The sequence below is a fragment of the Gossypium arboreum genome, chromosome 7, assembly GCF_025698485.1.
Source record: "Gossypium arboreum isolate Shixiya-1 chromosome 7, ASM2569848v2, whole genome shotgun sequence".
In the NCBI taxonomy this organism is placed as follows: domain Eukaryota; kingdom Viridiplantae; phylum Streptophyta; class Magnoliopsida; order Malvales; family Malvaceae; genus Gossypium; species Gossypium arboreum.
The window spans coordinates 6,216,926-6,243,587 of record NC_069076.1 but is presented as its reverse complement, the minus strand read 5'-3'; the positions used below and the strand labels follow the sequence as shown (position 1 = coordinate 6,243,587).

The 26,662-nt window shown below is 37.2% G+C and overlaps 2 protein-coding genes and 1 long non-coding RNA gene across 3 annotated transcripts; all 3 read right to left on the bottom strand.

Moving 5' to 3' along the window:
- Nucleotides 1-2,092: 2,092 nt before the first annotated feature.
- Nucleotides 2,093-4,078, bottom strand: LOC128295384 (uncharacterized). The gene is made up of 3 exons (XM_053030947.1): nucleotides 3,980-4,078; nucleotides 2,957-3,013; nucleotides 2,093-2,407 (listed from the first exon to the last, which is right to left on the bottom strand). The coding sequence occupies exons 1-3, from the start codon at nucleotides 4,076-4,078 to the stop codon at nucleotides 2,093-2,095; spliced, it is 471 nt and encodes a 156-aa protein (XP_052886907.1).
- Nucleotides 4,079-18,415: 14,337 nt separating this feature from the next.
- Nucleotides 18,416-20,583, bottom strand: LOC108479354 (uncharacterized). The gene is made up of 3 exons (XM_017781900.1): nucleotides 19,055-20,583; nucleotides 18,806-18,860; nucleotides 18,416-18,736 (listed from the first exon to the last, which is right to left on the bottom strand). Exons 1-3 carry the CDS (start codon nucleotides 20,581-20,583, stop codon nucleotides 18,416-18,418), a joined length of 1,905 nt encoding a protein of 634 aa, XP_017637389.1.
- Nucleotides 20,584-24,887: 4,304 nt separating this feature from the next.
- Nucleotides 24,888-26,133, bottom strand: LOC128295293 (uncharacterized). The gene is made up of 2 exons (XR_008285644.1): nucleotides 25,976-26,133; nucleotides 24,888-25,062 (listed from the first exon to the last, which is right to left on the bottom strand). It is a non-coding gene; the product is annotated as an uncharacterized LOC128295293 (long non-coding RNA).
- Nucleotides 26,134-26,662: the final 529 nt, after the last annotated feature.

Genomic DNA, 26,662 nt, shown 5'->3' with positions numbered 1-26,662 from the left:
GTTTCAAGTTTGCATACGGTTTCTGTCTATCAAAGGCTGTTTTCAATCAATCATTGATTATCTTAACAATATCTTCCATTTCTTGAATCAATTCTGCCCAAAAAGTTTTCTTTCACATAATTGTATCCAGCAAACAGGTGTTCGACACCTATGACCATATAAAGCTTCGTACAAGGCCATTTAAATACTCAATTGGAAACTATTGTTGTATACAGATTTTTCCAAAGGTAAATAACGTTCCCAACTTGATTCAAAATCAATTACACAAGTACGAAGCATATCTTCTAAAATCTGAATAACACATTCAATTTGTCCATTTGTCTGTGGGTGAAAAGCTGTGCTGAAATTGAGTCTCGTACCAAGAGATTCATGCAACTGTTTCCAAAATTTCAAAGTGAAACACGGATCTCGATCAGAGATAATCGACATAGGGACACTGTGCAATCTCACAATTTCCTAAATGTAAACTTCAGCAAGTTTTTGAAGTGACCAATCAATTCTGGTTGCAATAAAATGAGTCGATTTTGTAAGTTGATCAACAATTACCCAAATAACAATTTTCTTACTTGACGATAAAGGTAACCCCGTTACAAAATCCATTTTAATGCGTTCCTATTTTCACTCGGGAATAGAAATAGGCTGAAATAATCCTGTAGGAACATGATGTTCTGCCTTAACTCATTGACAAGTTAAACATTTAGCTACGTATTCAACTACATCTCTTTTCATTCCCGGCCACCAATAGGATTTTCGCAGATCGCGGCACATTTTTGTTCCTTTAGGATGCAAAGCAAAATGACTATCATGAGTTTTGCGAAGTATTAACTCTTTTAATTCCGCAACATCTGAAACACAGATTTGGTTATAAAACCTCAAACAATCACAATCATCAATGCTAAAATTTTCTATTATGCCATTTTGAACCATTTCTCTTTTCTTCACTAACTTGGCATCATCTAACTGTGCTACCTTGATCTGATCAAACAACATCGGTTTGATCTTCAACTCAGCCAACAAACTTCTATAATCATTGATACTAAGTTGAGAAAACATCACTCACAATTCAATTACTGCCTCTCAATTCAAGGCAAAAGCTACGACATTAGCTTTACCATGATAGTAATCAATAACACAATCTAAATCTTTTAGAAGTTCAACCTAATGTCGTTGTCTCAAATTCAACTCCTTTTGAGATAGGATGTATTTAAGACTCTTATGATCGGTATAAACGTGAACATATAGATAATGTCTCCAGATCTTTAGAGCAAAAATCACGACATCTAGCTCTAAATCGTGTGTTAGATAATTGCATTCTTGTGTTTTTAGTTGATGAGACGCTTAAGTGATCACTTTTTCGTTTTACATCAAAACACAACCTAGGTCGCTCAATGAAGTATCACTGTAGACCATAAAATCCTTTCCTGATTTTCATAAAGTTAGAACTAGCGCTTCCATCAACATCTATTTCAATTTCTTGAAACTTTCTTAGCATTCATTGTTCCAAACGAACTGAACATTCTTATGCAACAGTTTTGTCATCGGCAAAGCTATCTTTTAAAATTCGTTTACGAATCTTTGGTAATAACCAGCTAACCCAAGAAAACTGCGAACCTCTGACACATTCTTCGGTGCTTTCCACTGAACAATGCCCTCAATTTTTTTTGAATCAACTCTAACTCCATCTACCAATATAACATGCCCCAAAAACACAACTTCTGATAACCAGCATTCGCCCTTGCTAAGCTTTCCATATAACTATTTCTCATAATACTTGTAAACAATTCTAAGGTGTTGCTCATGCTGGGATTCAAATTTCTAATAGATCAAAATGTCATCAATGAAAATTACTACAAATTGATCCAAATACGATTGGAAAATACGGTTGATAGGATCCATGAATGCCACCGAAGCATTAGTGAACCCAAAAGGCATCACCAAGATTTCATAATAGCCATAACACGTACGAAATGTCGTCTTAAGAATGCCACCATATTTCATTTTCAACTGATAGTAGCCAGATCTCAAATCAATATTAGAAAAGACAAATTCTTTTTAGTTGATCAAACAAGTCATCAATACGAGGTAGGGGGTACTAATTCTTAATCGTTAACTTATTCAATTGATAATCTATACAGAGTCCCATTGCACTATTTTTCTTTTTGACGAATAACATTAGAGCTCCCCAAGGCAATATAGTAGGATGCATAAAGCCACGATCCAGTAAATCTTGCAATTGCACCTTCAATTCTTTCACCTTTGTTGCTGCCATACGATAAGGGGACATGGACACCAGAACTTTACTTGGAAACACTTCAATTGCAAACTCAACCTCCCAATCTGGTGGTAATCCCGATAATTCATTGGGAAACACATTAGGAAATTCACAAACAACATGAATCTTACTGCTCTAACTATCACCAGAATTCAAGTTAATAACATAGGCCAGAAAAACTTCACAACCTTGGTTGAGAAGTTTATTAGCTCGAATTACTGAAATGGTATGAATTAAACCACTTGCCCGAACACTATTCATTTCAATCATGTTACCGTCTTCACTCTGAACCACAAATTTCTTTTTACAACAATTAATAATCACTCCATGTTCAGTAAGCCAATCTATACCCAAAATCAGATCAAAATTGCCAAATGACATTATCAACAAATCAACAAGGAAAGTTATATTCTGTATCTCTAATGGACATCTCTTACACACTTGATCCACTATTACAGACTACCTTAAAGGACTTGATACAACTATTAATACCCTAGACGTCTCTTTTTTCAAACTTCCCGATTTAACTAACTCAGCATTAACATATAAGTGTGAAGATCCCAAGTCTATTAAAGCATAAACAAGTTTTGAATGCAATAAAAAGGTACATGTTACAATGTCGGTAGCACTACCATCCTCACGTATCCATACAACATAAGCTCATGCTGGGGCTTTGGCCTCTACCTGGTGAGTAACAATATCATTTCCTTTTTTAGCACCGCCTCTAGCAAGCACAGACCTCTGAGAAGAAACAAAAGTAGCATTCTTATTTTTCAGACATTTTTAAGCAAAATGCTCCATAGATTGACAAAAAAAAAAGCTCGAATTAATTTCCAACATTCACTGTGATACTTTTTCCCACAGTGCTCACAATTCAGAATGTCAGTATCCTTGGATGAACCTCGCACACTACCCGTAGACACAGTCGGTTGTCGATCACAATTTCTATCAGATCAGTCAGACTTAAAAGTTGACTTCCAACTACCACAAATTTTTTTAGTTCGCTTCAATTATGGATGTGAGCTAGCAGCTCCAAACCACTTTTTAGTAGTGCAAGTCACTTCAACCTTTTATCAAGACCCAAAGCTTGCTCCACCATCTTTGCCCGTTCAACTAGATTGGCAAATTCTATGATTTGGTGCAATACCAACTGTACTAGAAGTTCATCACGTAGCCCATGCAGAAATCGCTTACAACTTTCAATTCTAAATAGCACAAATTCAGAAGTATACTTATTGAGTCGTAAGAACTCATGTTCATAATCAGCCATTGACATCTCACTCTACTTTAACAAAAAAAACTCTTGCCTTCTATCTTCAAGATACAACTCTCTGACATATTTATTTTGGAATTCATTTTGGAAGAACTCCTAATTGGGCCCTTCGGTCGGTACGTGACGTGTCACTGACTGCCACCAGGTATACGCTTCTTCTTGCAGTAGAAAAATAATACAAATTATGCTTTTGCGCATATTGCATTCAAGTTGTTGTAAGACGGATTTAGTAGATTGGATCTAAACTTCAGTCGCTGAGGGATCAACCCCTTTCAACCTTAAGAACTCAGCCGCACCATATCTCCAAAATTCTTTTATTAGAGCCCGTTAAACAGTAGGTGCAGACACTGTAGCAGACGTAGTTCCCGTAACACGCTGAAGTGTATCAATGATAGCTTTAAATAATTGTGAATCACCTACTCCCTCATTATTACCTTGCTTAACATTGGGTTGTTGAGCTCAGCTGGCTTAGCACTTGGTGTCATCGATTTGGTTCCATCTAGCTCATTAGAAACATTATCACCAATATACATCTCTTGGTCTACTTCATTATTTTAGTCATCTGACATCGTTCAACTATAAAACAAAAACAAGTACATTCAGCATCCAAATCCCGACTTAACTTTGGCATTTACCTCTAAACTTAATTTTGAGCTCAATTTAGTTCGAGAATCGATTAAACTTGTAGCCCTGATATCACTAAATGTAACACCCTAACCCCTATTCGTCGAAGATTAGGGTCACATGCATTACTAACAAATCAATCAATTAATTAATCATAAATAAAATGTAGGCCATTTCATTCAAAGCACAGTAAAAATTACCCATACAGTCCTAAATACGAGTTTATAGGTCCTTAAAAATGATTTAAGAACTAATAAGGGCCAATTTGAAATAATTCTAGAAGTTTAGGGTGAAATCTCAAAATGCTTAAAAATAGGGGACATACGGCCGTATGGCCAGGCCATGTGGAATGCCTCAGATCGTGTGACTTTCAAAGTTTGGACACACGACCGTGTCCTAGCCCATTAACTCATTGACTTGGGTCACATGGCCGTGTGTCAACCCCTGTGGAAACTACACTTATGCAATTATTCTACACGTTCAGGGTACACGCCCATGTGTATTACCCGTGTGTGACAGACCATGTCTCAGGTCATGTGCACCTAAATGTACCTTAAAATTTAAGTTTACCAAATCATGATTACTTGGGCACTAAGTAATCATTGCACCAGTCATTTAACCTATTTAAGACACAATTAAACATATTCACTTCATACCAAAACAACCATCTTAAATGCCTAACTAATGTACCCTCATTGGTACCACATTTTATATCTTCAAAACATATTAACAAGGAATCATCCATTCAAGACTTTCATCCATACCAAATTTACCAATATAGAACTAAATTTTAGTTATTTAGGCTACAAGCTTTAAGCTAAAAGGCATACCATCACATTAGACTATGCAACATACCAAAATACAAATTCAATAACCAACAAATATACAATTGACCATCATTGCACCTAAAACCAAAATATTATCAAATATCAACAACATCAAACTAATGACTTCCTAGGTACATGCCATTACAATTTAGAACATCACTACACTTGAGTTTGGGATTTGTTGTTGGATGCTGAGTTGACAATCAATTGAGAAATACATAATCTGCTCATGAAAAACAAAACCGCACATTGAGTAAAACTTAGTGATATTCCTATAATCCGAACGATTTAACTTAGTATAAGTAATTGAATTGTAAAAATGCAATAAGTAATGTTATGAACATAAGTTTTAAATCAATAATATAAATTTGCTGATTCTCTATTCTCATCCATAAGATTTCACATGTTTAAACACAAATCAATGGTATTCCATACATATATCATTTGGTAATTCAACTCATGCAATGCCATGATTCATCTTTTTTATCAATACTTGAATTCATTTCAAGATTCACATTTCATTTCATAATCCATTTTACATCTTGTTTCCATTCTCATCCATTGACATTTCAATATCAAGCACATCGATTTTTATCGTTTATTTTCCCTATTAACATGACTCGGACTTGGACGAATACTTGGATCCAACGAACGCACTGGTTTGGCACTCAATGCCTCATCGGATAAATCCAGAGTAATAACTGCAACTAGCGCTATATAAGTTGACACCCAGTGTCTCATCGGTTAAACCAAAGCAAGTTGGCACCTGGTGCCTCATCAAGTCGAGGTAAAAAAAATCTCTGAACTCTTTCTATCTTATGACATGCCATCTATATCTGACTTAGCTCAAAACAATTAATATGGTTTCATTTCACTTTTCAATACATCAATGTCCCAATCTCGTAGATATACATTATCACATATATTCAATTCAATATTCATATAATCAACATATTTCATAATAGACAAAATCAATCCATTTCAAATCAACTATGAATTCAATTCAATCCCAAAGTACCAAAGTACTCACCTCAAATTCTTACCATATGCAAACAATTAAATATGTAACAATCTACTATTTAATTTGGATTATAGAAACACAAACCGTGAATTCCTAGTTATTCGACGTCGACCTTGTCTTTCCCCTTTTTACTTGAGGATTCCAGAACGACATTTACTACGAAATAAAATAATTACAATGAATTAATATCATGCCACTCAAATCACAGACAAATTTAATTTTTCTACTATATTTAGCTTAATCCTCAATTGTGTCCCTAAATCAAGACTAAATTTAATATCCATATTTAACCTCAAATTTTATACTAATTTCACCCTAAACTAAATTTGAGCTCCCTATTTTCAATTCTACCCCTTAATTTTGATTTTTTCACAATTTAGTCCCTATTGCTTAAAATTAACAATTCATTCTACAATTTAGTCATTTTTCACTCCTAACTTTAAAATCTATCAATTGAACCCCTAGTACTTAAACTTTTCAATGGTGAAAACATCCAAAATCTTGAACAATACTAAAAATTACAACATGTGTCTGGTAGTTCTAAATACCGGGATTCTAAAAACATAAAATTTTCAAGAAAATGAGACTAAATTAACTAACCAATTGAAGTTTGAATGTTAAAACCCTCATGTGTTGTAGCTTCTTCTTCCTTTCTACTTTTTCTTTCTTTTCTTTTGCATGCTATCATCTCTTTCAATTTCTTATTATTCTTTTATTATGTTTTCTATTATTATTATTATTATTATTATTATTATTATTATTATTATTATTATTATTATTATTATTATTATTATATAATATATATACATACATTAAGTTTTCACCTTGTTAATTTTATTATAACATATATATAATAAGTTAACATATATATTTATCATTAATGTTGTCCACTTCAACAAAATAAATATATATTTACCATTTTAGTCCCTTAATTCATTTAAATCTATAATCCAACTTTTAACCCTTATATGATTTTGTCCCTATTCCTTAATAGCTCTTAATTCATGCAAATTATTTATCCAAAATTTAGTTAGTTTCTAATATGACTCCATAAATATTTAATAAAATATTTACAACTCCAGTTTACGAAAATGGAGTCCCAGAAATACACTTTCCAACACCCCTAACTATCAGGTCATTACAACATGATAGTCAGGGTGTTTATCGTCCTAGGTGTGACCTGAATTTGAATCGCGCTAGTCGCGTTTATTGTTCGAGCTTTATCTTATTATTGTAATTCACCAAAAAAACAATTATGTTTTCCTAATGTTTTTCTTCTTGTGCAATCTTTAAAAATTGGTGTCCATTAGCAGAACAACTCTAAATACTTTATGGTGAGGATGTTAATGTACATGTTTATAAATATAGAATTTGAAAATATGTGAATAAATATTACATATTTATAATTATGAACATTAAATTTGAATTTTGAAATTTAATGGGACCGAAAATAAAATTTAAAATAATAATTCAACTGAACTAGTAAATATATTTTTGGTCTAAGTCTCTTTAGTATTTGGTAGTTAAATTGGGTTTTGATTAAATCCGAACTTGAGATAAATCAGACCCATAAACATCATAAAACTTGAATACAAAATTTTATTTAAAGAGTATCGAATTCATTATCATTATTTTTTGACAAAATAATTCGTAAACATATTTAAACCAATACCATAGTATTGTGAATGTGTTGCATGCCAACTTATTGGTATCATTATTAATTTCAATCTACTACTAACAATCTATTTTATTTTCATAACATTGACATTCATTAGCATGAGGTATGCATGGCGTGCGATGTGTCACTGTTTGGTTATTCCATCAGTCATATTACTTTTTAACAGTATAAATGAATGAAATTTTTAACAAAAAGGACCAATCTTCTCTTTAATCTAATATACAAAGACTAATTTTCCCATTTTTAAAGTAGAGACGACAAAATACAATTTAACTTTTAATACTTGAGCCTTAATGATACTTTTACTCAGTACTTTCACCATAAACAAATGTCAATTTTCTCATTATTTTCATAAGCTATTTGAAGTGAATTCATTTGAGGAAATTCACGGAAAAGAGCTTATAGTTAGAGTTTATATATAATATATAATATATAATATAAAATATAAAAATAAATAAATAAACTTCAAGAGGGGTTAGTTCAGTAAATAATCAAAACCTTGTTAGTCGTTGTAATCAAGCTGCTCATATTCAAATCCAATTTAAGTGTTCACATCACACGACTAAAATTAAAATTTTGATTCTAAGTTTTTTTTTTTTTGAAATTTTTTCGAATGTGTGCGACATGGATGGACTCCTATATTCTGAAAAGTTACAACTGTTCTAAAGAGGCATATAGGCACCTTTCTGTGCACTATATATAAAGGTTTCAATTTTGAGTTAAGACATCCAACTCGAGTGAAACATAATTCGCTGCAAAGTTTCTTTCTTTTCCGAGTGATTCTCTAGTTTTTTCCTGATTTAGAACAATTTAAAAATTTGGTAAAAATTACTTAGTTTGAGTTTAAGACATCGTGTTAGTTAAAAAAATACTAAAAAAAGAGGTGAATTGGTATTTAAAATGTACAAAGGAAGAAAATAGAAATTAAAAATAAATAAGCACAATTAATTTGTACTGATTCAGACTCAATTGCTTACCTTAAACCTACGAGCCTTTTTTATCTTTTACTTAGGCTAAGACAATAACCTCTTCCCCTAGTTTTCAAGGCTAAACAAACATAACTCTAATCAACTCCACCACCATTGCAATTCCCTCTTATTACATGCGGTGCCAAAATCTTCCTAGCAACATTTGCTCTATGATGACAAAATTAGCCGAGACTTCCTTTGGGGTAATACGACTGCCGTAGCAGAATTCACAGGTTGGGATGGGATTCGGTTACGGAGCCAAAGGACCTTGGTGGTCTCGGTATTCAACAACTGAGCGCTCAGAATAAGGCACAACTCCTTAAAGCTTTGTTGGAGACTTACCCATTGTCGAAACCATCCTTTTTTCAAAAAAATTTTTAGGTTAATGAAAAACAGACAGAGATCGACTTTTTGAAAATAAGACATGGAAACGGAGTCGCCACCGATCTTTTGTTTTAGTGTGATCGGATAGTCTAAGAATTAAAATATTTTTGGTTTACTAAAACAACGATTCTGGTCTACGAAAATATGAGAAAATGGGCTCGGGAGTTGGTTACGTATGAGGAAGGATTAGCACCCTCACTACGCCCAAACTTGGTACCAAATCGATTAAATACTGTCCTTATGCCTAAAATTAAAAGTGTTTTTGAAGCATGGTTCTTTTTTAAAAATATTTGAATAACCCGAGTTGGTTGCCAAAAATCTTCTTGTTTTGACGTCCGAAAATTTATAATTCGATTCCTCGAATTTCCCAAACATTGACCATTGCCTCACCTTAGAAAATACGAGTGAAATTCTGAAAGAGATATTCGATTATTTTAAACAAATGGGGATTGCAACCCAGCACGATAGGGCACTGTTCCTCGAATTGCCAAACATCGAACATTTCTTCTGTTTTAAAGAGTTTTTAGAAAACGTGAGTGGAATTCCGAAGGGATCTTCGATCGTTTTGAACAAATGAAAAAGCACAACCCAGCACGATAGGGCACGATTCTCGAATTGCCAAACATCGAACATCGCCTTTGTTTTGAAGGGTTTTCTTAAAAAACATGAGTGAAAACCTAAAGGAACATTCGATTATTTTGAACAAACGAGAAATCACAACCCAACACGATAGGGCATGATTCCCGAATGGTCAAACACCGAGTATTGCCTTCGTTTTAAAGGACTTTTAGAAGACCTGAGTGAAATTTTGAAGGGATATTTGATTATTTTGAGCGAACGAGAAATTACAACCCTACACGTTAGTGCACGATTCCGTGAATTGCTAAATATCAAACTTTGCCTTCGTTTTAAAGAATTTTTAAAAGGCGTGAGTGAAATTTTGAAGGGATATTCGATTATTTTGAGAAAACACGAAATTGCAACCCAGCACATTAGGGCACTATTCCGCGAATTGCCAAATATCAAATCTCATCTTCGTCTTAAAGAATTTTTAAATGGATACTTATAAAACTAGCTTAAAACGTATTAATTCGACTTGAAGTAAAACGGAGTCGATCTTAAGAATTGGGATTTTATAAAACCACATTTCAAAAATCACGTGGAAAACGATGATATGGGGTGATGTACACATATGAAATGCCATACTTGATGAATGAGAATATTAATCAACTAGCAGAATAAGCAATTAAATATAATTAACCTAAGTTATAACCTAATTTCAATCGCGTATGAATAATAATTGACATATCAACAAGATGAATACCATGCAATGGTAATGTATATGCTACAATATAGAACAACCAACAAAATATATGCAAAACAAAATAGAATTCAAAAGTCAAAGTAGTATAAAACGATGTTGAAACAAAGGCGATCTAATGAACCAATAATTTATACAACATGTGAATTAATGAATTGATGCATTTTAAATCTATTTGTAAAAAAAAAATCTAGGATATATACTTAATACATATTATAAAATGAATGTTTTAATCGGACATCATACCAAAACATTAAATAATATTGGTTTTAAAATGAGGATTTATAGTATGAAAAATTTAAAATATGGGTAAAATATATTAAAAAATAATAATAAAATGTATAATACCATATAATCTTTAAAAACATAATGGTTCTACAAATTATACGTATATATATATAACTTTTAAAAATTATTATTTGTAAAAAACATTGAAATACCTACGAGCTTAAATTAATTTTATTATAAACTATATAATGGATTGAAGAATATGCTTACATATGTATAAAGAAAACTATATGTGTAAAATGTATGGTTTTGATAATGTATATAAACCAAAGATATGTACAAATATAAGTAAGTATAAAATAATTTAAACTTTACATAAAATATATAAAAACATATTAAAATACAAAAATATAGGTTAAAATGCATGGATAGAGTCAACAAATCATTAGGTGCATGAAATAATATTAACTTTATTTTAAAATATACATATATGTATCTAAAAGAACGTTTTAAACAAACAAATTTAAAGAAAAATAAATAGATGGATATATATAGTTACATATATAGATATATATACATGGAATGATGTTAACTTATTATAAAGTGTATATATATACATATACATATATATATATATATGATAATGCGTAAAACATTTGTACAAGATACATAAGTTTTATTATAAAATATGTGTGTGTACAATAATACAAAGGAAATAAACATTTAAAACATACAAAACGTGATAATAACATTACAAACGAACAAAAAATTTATAAAAATGGAGAAACAATTATCAAAGTGATTGAATATGCAAAAATAATTGATTAAGAATAAAAAAAAGGATAAAACAAAGAAAAACTTAATTAAAATTAAACTAGAACAGTAGGGACAATTCAAAAATAAAACAATAGCAATAAAAGGACCAATAATCAACGCGCGAAAACAGCTAGGGACTAAAACTGGTAATATACCAGATCCCAAAATGCTGCGTTTGGGCGCGGGTCCATTTGCAAACGGGTGTAAATCATAGGGGTAAATTAATAAAAAAATGAAACAAGAATACAGGCTGATTTGAATATGACGCGAAAGGGAAGGATTGATATGGCAAATAACCCCTCACCACGAAAACGCGCGGGTCCTGGGGGTTAGGAGTCGGATCGGGTCGAGTGTACCAATACGGCGCCGTTTGGGAGGTCATTGGGCAAAACCTAAAACGGTACCGTTTGAGGTCCTATAAAAAGGCTAAATCAGTAGATTAAGCCGAACCCTAACTCTAGCCTCACTCCTTTCTCTCCAGCAGCCCCCAGATCCCTCTCTTCAAATGCCAAGCCGCCGTCATGTGGATGACCAGCATCCTCAGGCTGTGCGCGACTGTTTTTATGGCCTTGTAGTTCCCCTTAAGTCTCCGATTTTGGCAAAGTAAAGGAGAACCGATGGCCTAATTTCAAGGTAAGGTTTCGTTTTTTTTTTGCACACTCAAATTGCGAAGGAACAAATGAAAATAAAAATAACAAGAACAAACTGAACAAAGAAGAAAAGAAGAGTCTCAGAGATTTGAAATCGAAATCACCTTCGAATACTCGTTGCTTTTTTTGGTATATTCCTCTGTTTTTCGTTTTCTATTGTTTTTGTATGTGTAAATGTGCGTAACAAAAAAAAATGGACGACTCTGGCTTTATAGCCGAAACAGAATCAGAAAGATAAAAAATACCAATACAAAATTCCTCTTTTCCTATTTGCTGTTGTGGTTTTGTATTCTTTTGCAGGTACGGGTGCAAGGTGCGTGTACGGGGGTCGTGCTGGAGCTTGGCTTGGGCGTACGAGGGCTGGGGCTGCTGTCTAGTTGCTGTTGCAGCGCAGGAGAAAGGAGGTGACCTAGGGTTTGCCGAAATTTGTTTGGTATTTGGGCCGTTTGGGCCTGTTATGGGTATCGGGTTATGTTAGGGATAGATATTTTTGGGCCAATAAACTGTTAATATTGGTTGTAATATTTGGACTTTTATGATAGACTATTAGTTTGGTATTATTCTTTGGACTTTTGGTTTAATAACTTGATATTTATTTTGGGTTTTGGTTCTAACGTGGGCCTGGGCAAATTGGCCCATTTACAACTGCCCCTCTTTGCTCATTGTCGTACAATGAGAATAGAGCAAAGATTATAAGAAGGCCAATTTTGCCCGGGCAGGCTGAGCCTTGGCTCTTTTTAGTGCTTCTTTTCTTCAAGTAACTTCAATACACCCCATCGCAACTTCAGGGAGACATGGTCCGTGTGTTTTTATCCTGCTCTACTGCAACTTCAGAGAGATAAGGATTATGACTTCGATCTGCTTCACTGCAACTTCAGGGAGACAAGATCTGCAATCTTCAGCCTACTCCACTACATCTTTAGGGAGTTAGGTTGGTGGTGTAAATCTGCTTCACTGCAACTTCAGGAAGCCAAGATTCGCCGTCTTCGATATACTCTACTGCAACTTCAGGGAAACAAGATCTAAAATTTCAGCCTACTCTACTACAACTTTAGGGAGCTAGGTTGGTGGCTTAAATCTTCTTCACTGCAACTTCAGGAAGCCAAGATTCATCGATTTCGATTTGCTTCACTGCAACTTCAGGGAAACAAGATCTAAAATTTCAGCCTACTCCATTACAACTTTAAGGAGCTATGTTGGTGGCTTAAATCTGCTTCACTGCAATTTCAGGAAGCCAAGATTCACCGTCTTCGATCTGCTTCACTACAACTCCAGGGAAGCAGGATCTAAAATTTTAGCCTACTCCACTACAACTTTAGGGAGCTAGGTTGGTGGCTTAAATCTGCTTCACTGCAACTTCAAGAAGCTAAGATTCACCGTCTTCGGTCTGCTTCAGTGCAACTTCAGGGAAACAGGATCTGAAATTTTGCCAATGTCACTACACTGTCTTCTAAAGACATGATTTGTAGAATTGGTTTCTTGTATCTGTGTATGTCAAATAATTAGGATAGTATGATCGAGATGAATCAAATGTCCCTAACTAGATGTGGTGTTTATGTCAAATAATTAGAGTGCTATGATTGAAATGAATCAAGTGCTCCTAACTAAATGAGTGATTATGAATGTAGAAATGTCATGAGAGTAATTCCTTTTTTAACGCTTAAGTTATCATTGCTCATAATTCATCAGGGTTCTATCATTGATGCGTTGTCGCGTCTTCTTGCTTAGCCGCTATCTCTGACAGAAAATTTACAGAAATAGCCATAATTTGGACTACTCTTTTTCCAATGTTTTCCACTTTTGAGTCTGGTTAGTTCTGAATAGTGGCCCTATTTCAGGTCCTTGTACTATTTAGAGACTTTCCAGAGTAATATGCATAACATCTTTTGTGTGAATATTACATGTCCAAAAATTGCGATTTCAACAAAAATGCTCGAAAGAGATTATCATAATAGACAAAATGGAATTTTATTGAGTAAAACTCGAAGTGAATACATCAAATAGGATAGAAAATCTACTAAGGCACAAAATAAAAATGAGAAAAGAGGTACCCCAGTTATCGCAGCACGAGTTTCACTATTCCAATTTCTCAAAGGTTCCTTTGAACCAAATGTGTATTCAGGAGATCCTACGTATTTTGTTAATGCTGCAACGTGTACTGTTCTTCTTTCTTGCTGATTTCAGGAGGACAAGACTACCATATGCCCCATATTCAAAATTTGAGCTACCCGTTTTCGGGTTTTCAACTCAAAAGCCTCTTTGGTCTCAAAATGCCCTTTGCGGGTTTTCACCTTGGCCTCTCCATCTTTTTTTTTTTGGTCTCAAAGTGCCCTTTGCGGGTTTTGGCCTTGGACTTTCCTTTTTAAGTAAAATACTTCTTGACGGCATCTAAATTTATGGGATGGGGCAGGTTTTTACCATCCATCTCGACTAGAATTAATGCTCCTCCGGAGAAAGCTTTTTTTACCACGTAGGGCCCCTCCCAATTAGGCATCCATTTTCCTCAAAAATCTTTCTGTAAGAGAAGGATCTTTTTCAAAACTAGGTCTCCCTCGTGGAATTCTCTAGGGTGAACCTTTTTGTCATAACCCCGCATCATTCGTTTTTGGTACATCTGACCATGACGGATAGCTCTTAGCCTCTTTTCCTCAATTAAGTTCAATTGATCATATCGAGACTGGATCCATTCTGCTTCATCCAACTTTAGTTCTGACAACACTCGAAGGGATGGGATCTCGACTTCGATTGGCAAAACCTCTTCCATTCCATAAACTAAAGAGAAAGGCGTTGCCCCAGTTGAGGTTCTGACTGATGTTCGATAAGCAAAGAGGGCGAATGGTAACTTCTCATGCCAATCTTTGTAGGTCTCAGTCATCTTCCCCACAATCTTTTTGATGTTTTTATTGGCTGTTTCCACTGCCCCGTTCATCTTCGGACGATATGGTGACGAGTTGTGGTGTCTGATATTGAATTGACTGCAGACTTCCGCTATCGTACTATTATTCAGGTTTAATGCATTGTCAGATATGATCCTTTCCGGCATTCCATATCGACATATGATCCCCCTTTTTTAGAAATTTGCTCACTGCTGATTTTGTAACAATGGCATACGAAGCGGCTTCTACCCACTTGGTAAAGTAGTTAATAACCACAAAAATAAATCGATGCCCATTGGAAGCCTTAGGCGATATCGGTCCAATCACATCCATTCCCTACATAGAGAAAGGCTACGGGGAAGTCATGACATGCAGCGGTGAAGGAAGCACATGAATTTTGTCTCCGTAGATTTGGTATTTATGACATCTCTTGGCGTAATTGACACAGTCTCCTTTCATAGTGGACCAATAGTACCCGAATCTCATAATTTACCTGGCCATTGTAAAGCCATTAGCGTGTGTCCCACAGACGCCTTCATGGACCTCTTCCAAGATTTTCTTAGCCTCTACAGCGTCCACGCATCTTAATAGCACTTGATCCTTCCTTTTTTTGTATAGGATCTCCCCATCTAAGACATAGTCGATGGCCAATCTTCTCAGCGTCCTTTTGTCATTCTCACTTGCCTGGTCCGAGTATTCACGAGTCATCACGTATTGCAATATATCGTGATACTAAGGGTGATCGTCTTTTTCCTCATCTTCTTCAATATTGTAACAGTGAGGCGGAGTTTCATAAATGCTCATCTGGATGGGTTTGACGTCTTCTTGTTTGTTCACCTTGATCATGGAAGCTAAGGTAGCCAAAGCGTCAGCCATTTGATTTTCGTCTCGTGGAAGGTAGCAGAAGGTAATGTCATCGAACTCTTTAACCAATTCAAGGACCAGTTTTCGATAGTCAATCAACTTGGGGTCTCTGGTCTCCCATGCTCCCTTGAGTTGATAAATTACTAGCGCGGAATCCCCATATACCTCTAGCGCTTTAATCTTGCATTCTATGGCTGCACGGATACCCATGATGCACGCCTCATATTCTGCCATGTTATTCGTACAATCAAAATCTAATTTGCTAGTAAATGGATAATGATCTCCGTTTGGGGATACCAAGACTGCCCCGATTCCATTACCCACGACATTTGATGCCCCATCGAAGTTTAGTTTCCAGGGAAGTTCTTCTAGAGCACCTTCTTCAGTGGTCGCAACACACATCAGGTCTTCGTTCGGGAAGTCAAAGTTCAAAGGCTCGTAGTCTTCCAAAGCTCTACTAGCCAGAAAATCTGCTATTGCACTCCCTTTTACGGCTTTCTGGTTCACATAGACTATGTCAAATTCAGAGAGCAGAATCTGCCATCGGGCCATCCTTCCATTCAAAGCTGTTGACTCCATCATGTACTTTAAAGGGTCTAATTTTGAGATGAGCCAAGTGGTGTGATACAACATATACTGCCTCAGCCTTCGGGTTGTCCAAATTAGGGCACAACACAACTTTTCTATCGGCGGGTACCTTGTCTCACATTAAGTGAACTTTTTACTGAGATAGTAAATAGCTTTTTCTTTCCTTCCTGACTCATCATGCTGACCCAGTACACATCCCATAGAATTATCAAATACTGCCAGATACAGTATCAATAACTTATCGGGGTTAGGTGGCATCAGCACCGGAGTGTTGGACAAGTACTGTTTGACCTTGTCGAAAGCCTTTTGGCATTTTTCATCCCATTCACCTGGGTTATGTTTCTTGAGGAGGCGAAAGACAGGGTCACATTTCTCGGTTAGTTGTGAAATGAACCAAGCAATGTAATTTAATCTTCATAGAAAGCCTCGAACTTCTTTCTGAGTGCGGGGCGGAGATAGCTCTTGTATGGCTTTGACTTTGTCTAGATCGATCTCGATCCCTTTCTCATTGACCACGAATTCAAGCAACTTTCCAGACTTGGCTCCGAAGGTACATTTGGCTGGGTTGGGTTTTAACTGAAACTTCCTCAACCTCAAGAACAATTTTCTTAGGACTTGTATGTGCTCCTTCTCTGTTCGAGACTTTGTGATCATATCATCGACATAAACCTCGATTTCTTTATGCATCATGTCGTGAAAAAGGGTTACCATGGCTTTTTGATAAGTTGCCCCAGCATTCTTCAGCCCAAACGGCATCACTTTGTAGTAGAACGTGCCCCACATGGTTACAAATGTGGTCTTCTCCATATCTTCAGGATGCATCTTGATTTGGTTATATCCGAAAAAATCGTCCATGAATGAAAACAGTGAGTGTCCTGCCGTGTTGTCCACTAGGGTGTCGATATGAGGCAGTGGGAAATTGTCTTTCGGGCTGGCCTTATTCAAATCTCTGTAGTCCACACACATTCGTACTTTTCTATCTTTCTTAGGGACGGGGACGATATTGGCTACCCAATCTGAGTATTTTACCACCTTCAGGAATCCGGCGTTGAACTGCTTTCGAACCTCTTCTTTTATTTTTAGCAAGACATCAGGCCTTATTCTTCGGAGTTTTTGCTGAACTGGCTTACATTCTTCTTTTATGGGGAGTCGATGCACCACGATGTCAGTGTCCAACCCGGGCATATCTTGGTATGACCATGCGAAGACATCTTTGAATTCTTAAAGTAATTCAATGAGGTCTCGCTTCATCTCCATAGTGATACATGTTCCGATCTTCACCTCTTGTCCTTCTCCTAAGCTCACAATTTCAACTGATTCTTTGTGAGGTAGGATCTGTTTCTCGTCTTGTTCTACCGTTCTCAACAAATCAGGAAATAGGTTATAGCCTTGGTCATCCTCAAAATCCTGAGGATCCTCCATACACACATCTCGCTCAAAAGGAAATTCTGAGTCGCTAGCAGTGTCACTCGTATCATTAATATTTGGGGACCTGTTATGAGGATGACGGCAGATACAAAGAATCAAAAGAATTCGAAACATTTATTTGTGGTATGATTATGAATGATGAATGAAAGAATATTTAGAATGTTTAAAGAATAAAAGAATCCGAAAGTAATCATTTGTATGGTTATGAATGGGATTGAAAGGATGAGAGAACATTTGCTCAAAAATGATAATAACCGTGCATTTTATTGAAATAACGTTTTTAAACCTCAACCTATTTCAAAAAAGATTCTTATTACTCCTAGGCCTAGAGCAATAAGTGTGTTTTGGACATTACTCTGAATCAGTTCTAAACACTACAGGAATCTCTTCTACAGTCCAGTTATCCAAAACACTTCCAGGTGTATAGGGGCAAATGCCCGACAAATTTTCTCCTCCAGCCTCTTCGTCGTATGTGGCGTTAATGTCCAAGCTTTCTAGCCTTTCTTCTATGGCTCCCGTTATTGGCGTGTCTCTCTCGAGGTGAATGATTCCCCCGGACACAAACGTTTTCGATATATGGGGGAATATCATTGGTCCCTACTTGATTTCCTCCCCCGTTAACCGTGCCCTCCTTCTCTCTTGCTTCTTTTCCAGTTTTCTTTTCCTTTGTTTCGCATCCGGCTTAAATCCGAAGCCGAAGTGGTCTCTCTTGTCCTTCAGCGTTGGCATTTCCATCCCTCCTTGTAGATGCCTCCTAAGTCCTCTTCCGGGTAGGGCCCCTTTTCCAATCGTCAACTGTAGGCTCATCCTCATGGTTTTGGACAATTTTGGCACCAAAATCTTGCTTCCCTCGGCGATGAAGGTTGCATTAACAAATTCCAAAGATCGAAATGAACATTCGATTGCCTCATCATCTGTCTGCAAGTATAGGGTGCATTATTGCTCATAGTTACAATAATATCCTCTTCAGACTTAATCGTTATCAACCTCCCCTCCGATACCAGCTTCAATTTTTAATGCAACGAGGAAGGCACTGCCCCAGCTAAATGTATCCAGGGCCTCTCCAATAAGCAATTATATGAGGGCTTGATATCCATCACAAGGAAATCCACCTAGTATGTGTTTGGACCGATCTGAAGAGGTACCTCGATTTTGCCAATCACCTTCCTCTTCATGCCATCGAATGCCTTCACGATGTTCTAGCACTCCTTCATGTGATAGCTGTCTATAGGTAACCTGTTTAGCATGGTCAATGGTAGGACGTTCAAAGCCGATCCATTTTCAATCAGTATGCCTGGCAGCATATACCCTTTACAGCGCGTGGTGATATGCAAAGCTTTAGTCGACCCCATGCCCCCGGGTGGTATCTCATCGTCATTGAAGAAAATATAGTTGTCGGCACTGATGTTGCTAACCAAACGGTCCAACTTGTTAACAGAGATATCATTGGCAATATATGTTTCATTCAAGACCTTCATTAGCGCGCTGCGATAGACTTCCAAGCTTAGAAGTAAGGCTAACACCGGGATACGAGCCGGTTGTTTAAGTAGTTTTTCCACCATACTGTATTCGCTATGCTTTAGGAATTTTAAAAATTCCTTGGCCTCCTCTTCGTTAACTGGCTCGTTAATAGGTTTGGTTGCTTTTTCTTTCATTTCCTCGACCACTGGGGCTTTTCCTTTTACGGGTTGTACCTCCTCATTTGCTATATCGTAACATCTCCCGCTACGTGTGTAGGGGCCCCTATCTTGACCCTCTTTTGAAGCGTCCACCAGGCTTTCCTTCCCCGGAATCGTCACGTTGCAATCATAATTCCATGGGACTTTTTTGCTGTCTTTGTAGAGGAAGACAGCAGGTCTTTGGATTATGACCCTTGGTGGCATTTGTACTCCAGCTTCTTTTTTTTTGGGTCTTTTTATGATAACTACGGGATAGTTAGCTGTTTGATTCTGTACCGTCGATTCTCCTTCCGACGCACATATATCTCCCTCTACGGGGTTTTTAGCTTCTTGATAAAACTCCATTTCTTTATTATCTATCATGTTCTGCACGAGGGCCCTGAACCCTACACACTCTTGGATTTCATGCCCCACCTCATTGTGGAACTCGCAGCAGTTCCTCTCTCCTTCAGATGCTTTTCTTGAATCCAACACGATCAAACCTCTCTTGACCATCTCCTTCCATACCTGTCTCAATGGGGTCTTGACTTCTGCCACCTCATACTTGATCTTCTTGTTCCTACCTTCACTTATCCCATTCACTCCTTGGTCGGTATGATTGGGGAGTGGGTTTCCTGCTACATTGGGTGTGGCTGGGTCGTCAAATCTCACGATCCCCAACTTAATGAGTCTTTCGACTACTTTTTTAAACGCAGTGCAGTTTTCAATTGAGTACCCGGTGATTTCCGCGTGGTATTCACATTGGGCGTTTGTGTCATACCATTTGGGATACGGGGGCTGCAGTGGCTTCAGGTAGAAAGGATACACTACGTGAGCATTGAACAGGTTCTGGTAGAGCTCCCTATACGTCATGGGTATAGGGGTGAATTGTGGCCTTTTTGTGTTCTCCCTCGCGTTGGATTCTTGTCTTACGGAGCTACGTTGATTGGCGGCTACCATCTTTGGCTGATTTACGGTAAGTGACTTGGACTGACCTTTGTTGAATGTGCTCGTGTTGTTCACTTCATTATCTCTTTTCCTCGGGGCCGACTTCCTGGTACCCTCCCCCGATTCTATCTTACCGCTTCTCACAGAATTTTCTATCATTTCCCCTTCATCACTATGTTGGATAAGCTCTTGGTGGCGCTTCCCAACATATGAGTGATAAAAGGGGCCTTCAAGGTGTTGATAAAGAGCATTGTCGTTTCTCTTTCCAGAAGCGGCGGCTGAACTTGTATGGCCACTTCTCTCCACCTTTGTGCATACTGTCTGAAGCTTTCATTTGACTTTTTCTCCCTATTCTGGAAAGTGATTCTGTCGGGGGTCATGTCCGTCATGTGATTGTATTGCTTCATAAAGGCCTGAACCAGGTCCTTCCACGAGTTAATTTTAGAGCGGCTTAATTTGTTGTACCACTTTGATGCCGCTCCGACCAGACTATCTTGAAAGCAGTGGATTAATAGCTGGTCATTGTTAACGTATCCTGTCATTCGTATGCAGAACATAGTGATGTGGGCTTCAGGGCAGCTTGTTCCATTGTATTTCTCGAATTCGGGAATTTTGAATTTAGGGAGAAGGACTAAATCTGGGACCAAACTCAGGTCCTTGGCATCAATCCCTAGATGATGATCTGAGCTTTCATCGCTTTGAATTTCTCCTCGAGCCATCTACATTGTTCTTCTAAATGTTTTTGCGAATCTATCCTCGCCTTTTCTTCATCAGCAACTTTATCCAAATCGGGAACGGGCGGATGGTTTGGGTTGTTGACAAAGTTAGAGCCTGAGCCAGTTTAGAAGTTCATTGGTATTAAAGCTCTGGCCTGAACCTGCTGGGGCATGATTGTGATAGATGGTTTTGGTAGATTAATCTCGGGCTTTATCGGTATATGTGTCGGAGTGAAGCCAGGGGGTACTGAAGATCTTCATTAGTTTCCTCAACTTTGTCCATGGGGCCCTTTCCCTTATCTGTACCTCCCAACAGCAATTGGGATAACTGGGTCATCATTTCTCTCTGGGACTCCATCATTTGCTCTTTCATTTCTCGCTGAATCTTGGCTAGCTACTCTTGCATCTGAGACTGCATTTGTTCTTGCATGTCCTTTTGCATTTGCTCCAATTTCTCGAGTCTCTTATCCATTGATTTTTTCCTTGTACTGTAGGGGTGCGTGGTTGGTTAGTTTTCATTGGTTTCCAGGTTACTGAAATAATTTTTAATTAATTAATTAGAAAACTCTTATGGCCTTTAATGCATAATGATATGATGTAATGCAAATGCATGAATGCAAAGGAGGCATCAATTTTGATTCAATTGCCTTTAGAAAATTTCACTTGAAAATAAAACGCTCTAACACTCAAAGTCCTAATTTTTCTAAGCAACGAGGCCAACTCTTGTCCATGATCTGACTCCAACTCATACTTCACGCTCAGTGTGTCCGCCTGAACCGCTAAAGTTTGTAAGTAGTCAGCTACCTTCCGAATCTGGGTTATGGCTTCCCCCATAAGGTAATCTCTGTTTCTGACTTGGTCTTGCACATGGTGAAGCTGCTCTTTCCAACGATCCTCATTTGCCTCGAAAAACTGGATCCGCATCTCACAGTTTTGCAGTGACGCATCAAACTATTCTATTTTTCCTATCTTGCTCAAGCTTGCCCTCAATTCCATTGCGGTGTTGCAGTTTTGGTACTGATGCAGAGACTTCTCGAGTTCTGCCACCCTAGCCTTTAATTCACCTCGATCATTTCTACTTTCCGACAGATTCTTCTCTAAATCCTTGTTTCGTGCCTGAGCTTCTCAGAATTTCCTTTCCCATCGATCGGCATTGGTCTTTTCTTCTCGAATTTTATGGCGCCATTGTTTGGAAGTCTTACCTAACCCCGCAGTCCTCATAGATAGGCGCAGCTTCTTATAGTCAGTCTTCAAGCTGTCTAGATCTTCTTCAGCCTTAGTTTTCCCTTTTCTCCACTTTTCAGCCTCTGACCTCTAAACATCAGCGTCTAATCTTATGTGCATCTTTTCTTCTTCCAATTGTTCGATCTTCTTCCCAAGCTCCGAATTCTTCTTCTCAAAATCTTGCCTTATAATTTCCAATTCTAACGAGGCGACTTGTAATTGTTCTCTCATAGGTCGAGCATTCTCCGAGCTTGGCCTAAGAATGTTATCATTAACCCTCTTTTTAAACCATCCCTCATACTCGGGTGTTACCATAGAACCGATAGCCAATCTCTTCATCCAACAAGTTTGCTTCCAAGCATCCGATAGCTCCCGAACTTTCTTCTTATAGTAAGCACCTTTAAACGAGAATTCACCCTGAGCAAGTTCATAGGTCGTGGGTACAAACTGCCTCGACTTATATTGCCTCAACGCAAGTAATGGAGTATACCCGGTAGCTCCCCAAATTCCTAACAACGGCACCCAATCAAAGTTACCACATCGGTACATGATCTCATCAGGAACCATCCAATACGCTCTCCACTCGATATCTCCTTTCTTGAGGTTTTGAAGAATTTCCATCCACTTCTCCTCTGAGATATCCTCTCTCATTTGTACAGCTGCCTCTTCTTTTAACGGGGAATAACCTTCGGAAAAGACCCGGTAAGAAACTTTGTCTACTTTCTAAAAGTGCCAAAGAAACCATACCATTAACAATTGTGCACATCCAATAAATCGTCTCACGCCCGTCTTCCGGCACGAGCTCAAAGATCTAAACGTCTCAGCCAATATTGTCGGTACCGGTGTGATTCCCTTTTCAAAGCGATCGAATAAGTCAATGACTGCCTCGTCCACGTGCCTCAAAGCCTTAGGAAAGATTACTAATCCATAGATGCTTAAGGCGAAGATATCGACCCTCTTTCTTTCATCTGGATGTGTCAAAATCAAATCTCGCAAATTCTCCCAAGGGATACATTTACTATCTGCTTTTTGTTGAATCCGAGCAGCGACCCAAGGCTCGCTCATCCCTGAAATGCTCATCAATTTCTTCACGAAAGCCTGACTATTAGAAACCCGGGCATAAGTCTTTCTAACCTGAATTTTTAGGCACCTGAGCAGAGTAGTGTATTCCTCTATGGTAGGTGTAACACCCCAAACCCGGCCCAGATGTTATGACCGGATCCGACATGCGTTCAAAACATTTTATATTATTGGTCCAGAAAAACTTACTTAGTGTTTTAAAAGATAATTTCATTATAGGTTAAAGTGAATGGAAGTGTGCACTAGGTAGGAAACCGAAAAGAGGTGGTGAGTCCATCGGATCGCTATACCAAGCTCCTTCGGATCCAATCCTAGACATGCATACCGCCATTGCCACACCTTAACGTCATGGATATTTCTAGGAAACCGATTTGATTAAGCCATTTTAGGAAAAGTGATTAATTTTGGAAAATACTTTCATTGCGGAAGCTTTGCTTGTTGTCGTGTTATTTTGAAATCAACTGTTGTTTTTGAAAACGCGCCCTAAAGCTATCCAATTTCAACAGTTAAAATAAGTAATACCTATCTTAGTAATACATATTAAAACCATTAAAAATAATTAAGCGGCCTTATTATATTTAAAAACCCAAAACTTCAAATGTAAATAAAAGGATGTCTAGTTCACGAAGAAAATCAAACTTTCGAGCGGGTGGCCACTCAATTCCCTCACGACTCCAAGCCCACTATGGTTGGGGATTTCCTACGTGGATGAAAATAAAAGGGTGAGTTTGGGAAACTCAATGTGTAAGGAAAACCCATTCAAAGCCCAAGTCACTCAAGCCTATTGGGCCTAAGCCCATTTAGGTAATAGTGGTCTTGGGCGAGCCCTTTCAAATTACAATAAACCGGGCCTTAGCCCTTATTCAGATAATAGTATGGCCCATAGGCCCATTTCAAAATACATGCAACATCAAGTAAACATATGCAAGCCCATTTGGGGAGACTACTCAACCCACCAACCACTACACTCCATCCGTACCACCATACACTCCATGTGGGAATAGCTCAACCCACCCACCCAACACTCCACGATTCTTGACCTTTTGCTCGATTATCAAAGAATTGAGGCAAAGCCTCCAAGACGTGGACAAGCCACTTTCAGTACTTCCTCCGTCAATATCCCAGTCCCATGCATCAGATAATAACAATATGGCATGCAGTAAATAACAACAGTCAAACATGCATTTAGGTCAATTTAACCCTAGGGGTATTTCGATAATTTATCTCCTAGGGGTAAAACTATAAATTTTCCACTTTTAAAGATATTTCAGTAATTTATCTATTTTAGAGTTTTTCATGCATATTCCTACCTTTCACGTACTAACAGAATCACTACCGAAGGTTCTTACCGAATTGGGCCCGTTGGCTCATCATTCCAATTTTGGCCCATTATAAAATATCGAGGGCACAGAAATCATGCACTTTGCAATCCAAATTTTGCAGTTTACCAAAAACATTAATCGATTTACCTCACGAGCATTCGCACACTCGCAAATCTACAAAATATCAGTTTTCGGCATTTTGGCTTTTCGACTTTTGCCGATCCAGACTAAGAAAGAGGGTGTTAGTTACACATCTGTTTGCGATGATATGCTGACGAGATCCACACACGAACCGCCTACAATTGGATTACTAACACGTTAATCTAACTATTCAAATACAAACTACGTATTAACCCCTTACAATATTCGGCCAACCCCACCTACAGATTATAGTAAGCTTATAAGAAATCAATAAACAACTCATTAACAAATTTTTGTCAATGTTTACCACATACTCACAATTTCACTGCAAGTTGTCTTCCTGAGCAACAGTCACTAAATCATTTATAACTAGAGCTACGAAACTCCAAATCAAGTGCCGTTAATTTTCCCTGAAAATAGACTCATATATCTTATATCCATAAACTTTTCAGAATTTTTGGTTTGGCCAATCAATACCAGATTTTTCTCAAAGTTTCGCATGTTTCACTGTTTGACTAATCTGACCACTCTTCATTACGAATCAAATTTCTCATTGTAGAGAATTCAAAATATGTTCTTGTTTATTTCATTTGAAACTAGACTCAACAAACTTTAATTACATAATTTATTCAGCTTCTAATTCATCTCCCACAATTTATGGTGATTTTCCAAAGTCACGTTACTGCTGCTGTCCCAAGCAGATTTATTACCAAATTCACTCTTTCACACATAACTTGCATGCATGTTATTTAAACATGTATATCACCAATCAATCATCACATATCTATGATTTTACTTAAGTATAATCTCCATTTCATCATTTTAAAGCACAACATGTTAGCCAATTTTTCCCTTTAGCATCTAAGGCACATGCATGTTCATTTGTTTGGCTCAACTTCACCTATCTTCCATTTTTCATCAAAAGAACATGAAACAACAACCATTTCCTTCATTTTAATTCATGACCAAATGCTCACAATACAACCAAAAACCAAAATATGCTTCAAGAGTTAAGGTAGAATCAAGAACTCATGAACATCAAATAGAAGCAAACTACCATGAACTTACCTTCAATTTTCTTCCCCAAGTGACCAAACATTTAAGAGCTTTCTCCTCTCCTTTCTCTTCTCTAACTTTAGGCTATGATGAACAAAGATGGACAAAACTTTGTTCTTTTCACCCCTTTTTCTTTTAATAAAATTTCATATTTCATCCATTTAATTCTTTAATACAAAAGACATGAAATTCCCATCATGGAACATTTACCTAAACCATTATCATGGAACATTTACCTAACCCATTATCATGGAATATTTACCTAATCCATTGTCATGGAACATTTACCTAACCCATTATCAATTTGTATCAATTTGTACCATAAATTATGGATATCAAGTGCTCATATTGTCTACAACAACATGATGGCTAGCCACTTCATGTAAAATGGGAGGTTTGTCATGCAAATCCTCCTATTTTGCACTCCTATTTATTTGGCCACTTTAATTTAGCCTATAGCATTTTCAAACATTTTCACATAGGTTTTATTTCATAATTTCACCCCCTTTTTCTTATGGAACAAAAATTAACTAAAATTGCCGGGTTCTATCTTAAGCTTGGGCCTTCTAGAGGCCCACTAACATAATTAAACCTATGCCAACATTCACAGAATTCTCGAAAATTGGGGCGTTACAGTAGGTACTAAATCCATTTCTCCAAAAGTGAAACACTTGTACGCAGAATTCCAAAACTGAACTA

What these genes read in the sequence shown, in the direction of transcription:
- LOC108479354 (XM_017781900.1), bottom strand. Translation starts at nt 20,583, where the DNA reads ATGATAGAAAATTCTGTGAGAAGCGGTAAGATAGAATCGGGGGAGGGT. An exon ending in CCATTGACCATGCTAAACAG is followed by an intron (nt 18,861 to 19,054) that starts GTTACCTATAGA and finishes GGATACATTTAG; the next exon opens with CTGGGGCAGTGCCTTCCTCG. An exon ending in AAGCTGGTATCGGAGGGGAG is followed by an intron (nt 18,737 to 18,805) that starts GTTGATAACGAT and finishes CTATACTTGCAG; the next exon opens with ACAGATGATGAGGCAATCGA.
- LOC128295384 (XM_053030947.1), bottom strand. Translation starts at nt 4,078, where the DNA reads ATGTATATTGGTGATAATGTTTCTAATGAGCTAGATGGAACCAAATCG. An exon ending in ACAACCCAATGTTAAGCAAG is followed by an intron (nt 3,014 to 3,979) that starts GTAATAATGAGG and finishes GTTTCTTCTCAG; the next exon opens with AGGTCTGTGCTTGCTAGAGG. An exon ending in ATGATATTGTTACTCACCAG is followed by an intron (nt 2,408 to 2,956) that starts GTAGAGGCCAAA and finishes GGTGATAGTTAG; the next exon opens with AGCAGTAAGATTCATGTTGT.